Raw genomic sequence first — 8,492 nt, 5'->3', positions numbered from 1 at the left:
GTCACATTATACTAACAAAGGGCGAACCACCCACCCGGTCACGTTATACTGACAACGGGCGAACCAGTCGTCCCATTCTCTGTTTGCTGGGCGCTAAGCATGATCAGAACCTACCACTATTATAGACTTTGATGTGGAGTAGGACGACTGGTTCGTGCGTTGTCTGTGTAATGTGACCGGGTTGGATGTCTTGCTTATTGCAATACCGACCGTCAGGTGCCCCCGAATTATAAAAATTTAGTCGTCAGACCGAGCATTTTTCCTAACGTTGCATTGGATAAATGTTTAAGAACCCTTTCTCAGGTTCGTCTGGTGATGGCTTGTTGCAACAATTCAACAATAACTCAACAAATTAGATAGAGATAATGTGGATGTTTATTTAGGACATCAAACACAAAGACAGACAAATCAGACTTGCTGACAAGTTAAAAAGACATAAGGTGACACAATAAATGAAGAAAAGATGTGACGCAGTTTTTGTTGTTATTTTTACATTATATTAAATTTCTTTACTGCATATGAAGTTAATATTTACCCTTATCATAGTCTTTAAAAAAAATTTGTGGACATTTTCTCCTAATTTCTCCTACTTCTCCGATTTAATCTATAAGCATATTGACTGACTCCTAAAATATCATAAATCCTAGCTGAAATAAACAACTTAGTATCTGGAACACACCTGCTCTACTTCTTTCGACATTCTGGTAGTCTAGATCCACTGTCTACTTTAAAACCGCTCCGCTCAGCTTACCACAAAGGTCAAAGCGACACTGAAAACTTGAGTCTTCCGGCTCTCAACTTTTGTCTAGTTTGAGCCTATCAAAAGACTAGAAATTACTAGCACGAGAGGTATCCCGCGCTCCTACAGTCATATGGATAACACCCGAGACGGCCGAGTAAAAGAGAAGCGAATAATTCTAGAGAAGTTCTGAAAAGATAAACAATGACGGCCGCACAGACGTACAGTTGCCTACGAAGACAAACTAACGTCTAATGACTTTTAAAACCGCATACTACGTCTAATGACTTTTAGCGGTAAACCTATCGTCTGCTCACAACATTCAATACAAAAATACGATGTCATAATGCATTATGTATTGTCAATTTACATGGTTCACACCATCAATATGCACTCATATTTCGATATTATACATTTATAATGATATGTTCTCTCCATAATTACAATTTGTAAACTATTTTCTCGAACAAAATCAGAACATATCCGACATAATCACCGTAACATTGTTACACAGTTTACAAACGTTATCTTAACGTTATATTGAGTACAGATGTTTTTACTTATTTATAGTTTAATGTAATTGGTAAGTGTTTGGAAATTTGAGTGTATTCAATACTTTCCTAAAATATTGTTGATGCATTATAATGCACATGGTACAACAAGTGTAATATTCTATTTTCTGATTAATAAAACAAACAAGCACTGTAAAAATCTTGTTTTTATGCCGTATGTTTTTGGATGGAAACTTACATACCTGTATTAATAACTTTACAATTATTAGCTAACCTGGTCCGAAGGACCGAGGTGAGCTTAGATACCGTGGCGTCCGTCGTCTGTCGACAATCGACTTCTTCTCCATAACCGCTGGTCGGATTTGAAAATGTGAAATGATATTGTAGACCACAACTTGGCTTCATGTATTAATTTCAATGCACTGTAGATGTAAATATAATGGATTTTTGGCAGTACTATATAATGATACTTGGCAGTACTAACAAAAATCAGTTTCAGTTCTTATTTGTGCTTGTAAAATTAAAACCTATGCATCGAAAGTACGGTCATTATAATATTGGTAACTGTTGGATGTGAAAAACATAAAAAAAGCTCATCTTGATTCGTGAGTATAAAAAATACGGCACAATTAACTTTAATATATCGTTAAACCTAAGAAACCAAACCGTTATCACGCAATGGTAAGATATTAGTTCCTTGACTACCCAAACGAGACAAGCAAAGGATCTATCGATTGCCTTTCTACAATATTCTTACAATAAGATGCTCCAGTATTATTTTTACGACGATAACAAATATTTGCCAATGATATATACAAGTACTTGTTTCATTAGCTTCATTTAAACCAGAGGGAATGATACAACTGGTAGATGTATTACAAAATCGATGATAAACCAATTTGTAATAGTTATTGCCGGCTTCACAGAAGTCGCCCTGTGAGTTTGAATTGCCCGTATTGAGTAAATGACATGGCATTAATGATCCCAAATACCACCTATCGTAATCGGAGAGCAATTTCTTATTTATGCAATTGCATCGCAAAATCCTACGGAAGAAGTTGCGGATATGGATCAGACAATACCACCTACATGTGGCTTGTTCCTGTTGTGTCCGCCAGGCACGTCGGATTTTACAGGTTGTTTGATTAAATAATTGTAATAATCAAATCTGGACATGAAGACAGCACTTATTGAAGTTGAGCAATTAGTTTGTGTTAAGTAAAGTTTTATGCTCCTGCGCATGTGGTCCTGTGTTTTATACTGTGAGTGTAATTAGAAGGCTCTGCTTTAGAGCTGTATACATGAACCTTATTGGTTAAGTGGATCAAGCAATCAATACTTGTGCTATATATACAGGGCGTTGTAGAGTGCGGGTTAGAACACGGCTAATACCTGCCGTTGTCATTACAACATAGCATACGAACAATTATATTTGATACCACAGCGATAATTGTAATGATTTGAACATGAGGGGACACAGTACTGCAGGTGATGTGGAGATACGGAACGAACATCTATCCTACCTGCATTGACATGCTTCAATACCGAAACCTACGGGGAGTATAACCATTGTGGAGATCGTGTACTGATCAGTGGGGTATTACGAAAGGGGTATTTAATTCCTCTGTCATTGAACTAACAGGAGTGATAATAGGATGCCTCATTGTGGTCGTCCTAGTATGTATTGTTCGTACTGATTGTGCAATACTAATCGTTCAAAGCTTTCAAATACATGTATACAGACATGTCAGACCGGTTCCATGTGGCTTTGTTTGTATCGACTGTTTGAAGTTGATAGGATATATGTATATCGTGGTATCAAACACGGGCTGTCCCTAGAGTGCCACTGGACTCTCTCCGGAACAGTTTGTTATTCCTAGATAGTGTAATGCAGTGATTGTTTTCCACACCTGTGCAATCGTCATAGCCTAAAACCGATGACATATTTTATCACAATCTGTCGTATATATAATCGGTGTGTATATGACTGCTTGTTGACATTGGCCTCGCTTATCTAACTAATGTACCGGAAAACTATTGAGCCAGCCGACTACTTCCATATTAATTCACCTGTAAAAAGTATCCACGGGATAGACATGGTGCCCGTAGAGTAGCTGAAGCTGGCACTGCATTATTCACAATATCGTGACGTCATTAGTCGAATGATTCCTGTTAGTACTTACCTATGCTACGGTTGTGACTATCTGATCCTGGTAAAACGTCTCTGATCATCTTAGGACTATAAAGCTAGTGCTCGCACAAAAAACAACTAGTCAGCGGTGATCGCATTCTGTCGTCTGTGAAGCGAACCATTCAGTGTGACTGAGGGATACTTAATTAATACGTGTTTGTTAAAGGTCTTTGTATAAAAGGAAAATAATCATCACATGTCGCCGAGAGAACAATAAATAAATATCGTTGTGTAAAAACACAAATATTATTCAGGATGAATCGCCTTCACGTTGTAAACACTGAGATTATGGATGACATTCGACCACGGTCTAACTCAGACTCTAGACTTATGAAGCCACTCTCTGGAAAGGGTGCACGAGGTATCGAAAATGTTGTGGTCCTACCAGAAATTCTCGTGGAAGACTTCTCAGAAAGAAGGCTTCAAGTCAAAGAGAAATTTGAAAGTGGGTCTTTGAAAATCAAAGAGGATTTCAGGAGATGTAGTGAGGTTGGATTTAAAAATGATACAAATCCGTTTGAAAGACCGCGTGCAAACACATGCCCTGATGATATGTTTCGGCCAGTGCGAAGACGTCCCTCAACACCTCCTCCCCGTGATATGGAACACTCCGCCATACGGAGGGATATGAAAAACAAAAGGAGGTTAGGGGCCAATTTTTCCTTCGCCCCTCACAGCCTTAGTAAAGTGACAGAAGATTCTTTGGAAAGCGGTAAAGCAGATGCCATTATAGATGGCATAGATAAACAATGTAATCACGCGACTATGTGTAATTCTGGCTTATGAAATTATGTCATTTTTGTGGTAAATTGTTGTGAATGTATGCCATGGATGAATTTAATACCTTTATGCTGGAAGGGACTTGCTGACACGGGTTTACGCTATGGACGGAGGCTAGTATATATGATGGTATTTTAAGTGTTTCCTGAGTCTATACAAGTGTGTGTTTGACTAACGAATGTATGTGTATGTCTGAAATAAACATGTGTATCAAAGAAAGGCACAGCTATTGTAGTTTAGTACAATAATCAAAGTTTTTATTTCAGGATAGTCCGACCGTTACTGGTCATTATAACACGTGTGAATGTCCATCGGTTATATTCCTTTTATACACATACAATGTAGATATACAAATATAATATAGACGCGATAACAGCCAAGACAACGTCACGACCACCATTCTATACCAGGTACACATATCGCCTTAGTTGTAATGTCGATATTAGCTTAACTATCACCAAAGATAAACATAAAACCCACCACGCTTTATGATAGACATGTTAGTCTCTGTAGGAATGTTATAATTTGATAAACTGTTTGGTTCAATGGTGAATCATATTTGATAAAGAAAACTTTTTAAATTCATGATTATCTATCAGAGAGATTTAAAGTTTTACACCTTAAATACTGTACATGCATGTATGTCACTATGCCCCACAACACACCACTTCCCTTACGTCTAAGATTCATTCCCTAACATGTATTTCCTAAACCTATTGACGTTCTAACGTTAATGTTATGACAGGAAACTTTTGAGCTTAATGAACTTTTGTATAAGCATACATGTAGAGAACCTTTATTATGACAAGATTTGGTATGTTTATATACTCTCGACCTTCAGCTATGTAAATAAGTATCCATTTATTATGCTTCGTTGCACAGTACGGCTTTTACGCTTCGCCAAGCAGTATGAGTGGAAATGCTTTGTACTGGATATCACTATCAAACCACGCCGTTTTTTCATTCACTGATATTACTCATGGTAGAATGACATTGAAGTATTTAGATGTATACGTATACCATGTATTCAGACATACTTACTTAATTTGGAGAATGAATACAGTGGCAGGCATTGATACGTATCCAGAGGCCACTGATTATCTATCCCCTAAGTGACTAGACGAAATTTTCAAGATATAATAGGTACCCTCAAACACTTTTCGTAGTAGATATTCACCCAGATTAAACACTTTCGATATCGCTGTTACAACATAAGAGGATTTGTATTCAGATCCTGCCTTTGGGTTACAGACTTAGGATAATGTCAAAGGTTGATGTCGGGGACAGTGGAAAATTCGTGCCAACCTTTGTACAATAGAAGTTTGTACAAAACCTTCACCTTTACCACACAAAATGTGTATGATACAAGATTGTTTATCTGTTCTCTACCCAGGATAATGTCAGAGTTTGGTGTCGGGGTTAGTGAAAATTCGTGTCAAACCCTTGAACAACAGGAATTTGTACAAAATATTCACTTTTATACGCAAAATGTTTATGTGGCAATCCGAATATTGACATGTTCATAGATAGATATGTAAAGAAAGTAGTAGTATCTGTAGATTATACTGTGCAAACCAAAAATAAGGTCGCCAAACTATCAAAAGTGCACAGACACTGTTTTTGTTCGAACTGTCTCATGTTTAAAGCGTGAGGATCGATAAACATGCTGAAAACGATAAATCCTTAAAAAGGCGTCATAGTTTTCTCTGTTGACTATCCGAGATCGTTTTAATTTCTGTTGAAACTAATGACATAACGACCAGGAAATAATTTGTTGAGGGCAACAACAAAATAACAAATACACGCACATTATTATATCTTTACAGAATAAACGAAACATGTGTAGATGAACAAACAAGGTTCATTTGTCGCTCGTGTCTCCGGTGTAGATAACAGACAATGCATGGCTCAATCAATAGAAAGTATTCCCAAGGCAAAATCAAAATACATATAAGAACCTTAATAGATACTTTGTTACTAACGAGATATGGTATTGTGTTCTCAATAAAACATAAAGTAATTACGGGAAAACAATCCTTCAGGTGTCCGAGGTTTGCCTTGAGCGATCTATCGATCGAGGCGTAAAACGGCCATACTCGATAGTAATGGATTAATAACTATGATCAGTTGTCTTGCAATACATACACTATTGTTAGTGGGCATCGAGTAACAACGAGTTTTTCTGTAGAATTCGTAAAAAATGCGACGAATCTTTCAGAAAAAAGCATATTAGACCAGTATTTAGTGCGGTTCTAACAGACATATAGGATACGGTACACATTTTTCTTTATTTAAGGCGAGACCAATTTACCCAAGTTCCAAATTAGATTAAAATACAGTTTAGTATAATCACCGTGTCATACTCAATGAAACTAATTGATAATAAGGATATGTAATTTAATCACTTTTTTCAAATTCCATTACTCCAGGGCTTCTATTTTACCAGAGAATGCTCAAAGACATTATATTGGAACCTCAGATGACCAGTAACCGGCGATACCGGTAATATCAGAATTTTGAATGTTAAAAAGAGAAATTATGTCATTTACGTTTACAGTACATGCCTAACTTTGAAATAAAAGAATCTGGCTGGTAGCGTACTCATGGGATAGATATTCAAATTGTACAAACGGAACAAAAAGGTCGATTTGGCTATAAACGTCTGTGAAAGTAATGAATTGATATTGCTCATGTCTTAAATGTATACATAACATACCTATGGGTTGGGGATTCAACATTGTACGAATTGTGAACAGACCCACTCCCCCAGTAGGGGCCTGAGGAGCCTTTTTTTTTATTAAGCATTATTATAGATTGGGAATTCAAAATGTAATATGGGTTAGGCTCTCCAAAAGGGTCAATTTTGCCGGACTTCTTCTCAGAATGATAAAATTGTATATCAATTTGATATTTCATGATAATTGAAGAATATCGATATACAGTAAGAGACACTGTAGTGTAAGGTTCTAACCAAGACAAGTGTTTCAATTTCTTTTATACCTTTTGGTATAATACTGGCTGGTCTCCTCCATTACATCTATGTTGCCTGAGCCCATGTAATACAGTCTCGTGACGTCTCGGCGTCAACAAAATTACTATTTTCAGAAACTAGACTGGTTTTAATATAAAAGATGTAAATAGCGTGATTTACGTTGAAAATAATGCGTAATTGTGCATGTATGGAGAATTGACTTGCAGTTGCGGCTTTCTTCGAACTTATTTTAAAATTGCGGGACAATATAGCTATAAAATTGAAGAAGAAAAGAAGACTTCGAGGTATGAAAGAAAAAAATCATCTTCCATATCTAAATATGAAGGATAGGGATATTATAACAAAATTTTGTGACCCTCAGGTAGAAAAAAACCCTTTCCTTTATATCCACATATGAAAGAGTTTTTTAATATTAAATTATATTTTGTCATTTTTTCTAAATTAATTAGGTGGGCTGAGCGATAAGGTCCTTTGGGCCTCTTGTTTGATATTTATTGAATTATGAAGACTATCCGTATAATTTCATGCCATATAAGCCTTCACCCAGATAACAATTAGCCACATACACCATAGGTCATAAATCTTTGAAGATCAGACCAAAGACAATACCACGAGCGCAGACAAAGTTTCGTATCACGGGAGCTCAATGGTGACAGTTTGAACAGTGATAATGTTTGTGTATGTACCAAATGAAAATACATAATAATCTACCACGCAGGAAATATCATTATTCCTTATATCTAATTTATTTCTTGACTATATAGAGATTGCCATTACTCAATAATGTGGTGGAGGCGAGCCATCTATCAGTCTGTAGTTAGCGGAGACATTGCTGTACAATCTGTCTAAGGCTATTTAATAAAGAAAGCCTGATTTTGTCTGATCGCCGCCAATTTCCACCTTCCATTTTCAACGCCACTTGTTAATAAAAAGGTCGATACATTACGGATTACAGAGAAGAGCCACACTTTGTCACTACCAAGCGATGGATATATAGCGTCAACACTGAATCAAGTATGGTCAGTTTGTTAAGGTTCAGATTAAGATCGTCACCCATGGGGCTTCGTATATATAAAGGGGCCAGCGTATAGCCGCGGAGGGGTGACACTTTCCAAATCTATTTATTGATGGTCGTACTTCGACAACAATTGATTAAAATTGAACAACGAAATTTAAAGGCTTAAATATAATATTGAAGCTAGGGAACAGAATTGTTTAAAGATGACAACATTTCAGAATTGCATTGGGAATTCGACAGAGACTGTGTATGAAATCGGT

The 8,492-nt window shown here is 36.7% G+C and overlaps 1 protein-coding gene across 1 annotated transcript; it reads left to right on the top strand.

The window, feature by feature from the left end:
* Window positions 1–2,620: 2,620 nt before the first annotated feature.
* On the top strand, window positions 2,621–4,441 carry LOC138334848 (uncharacterized). The gene has a single exon (XM_069283620.1). It carries the CDS (start codon window positions 3,698–3,700, stop codon window positions 4,226–4,228), a length of 531 nt encoding a protein of 176 aa, XP_069139721.1. The 5' UTR covers window positions 2,621–3,697; the 3' UTR covers window positions 4,229–4,441.
* Window positions 4,442–8,492: the final 4,051 nt, after the last annotated feature.

The sequence above is a fragment of the Argopecten irradians genome, chromosome 11 (genome assembly GCF_041381155.1).
Source record: "Argopecten irradians isolate NY chromosome 11, Ai_NY, whole genome shotgun sequence".
Taxonomy (NCBI): Eukaryota; Metazoa; Mollusca; class Bivalvia; order Pectinida; family Pectinidae; genus Argopecten; species Argopecten irradians.
This window is presented reverse-complemented; position numbering and strand designations above follow the sequence as displayed.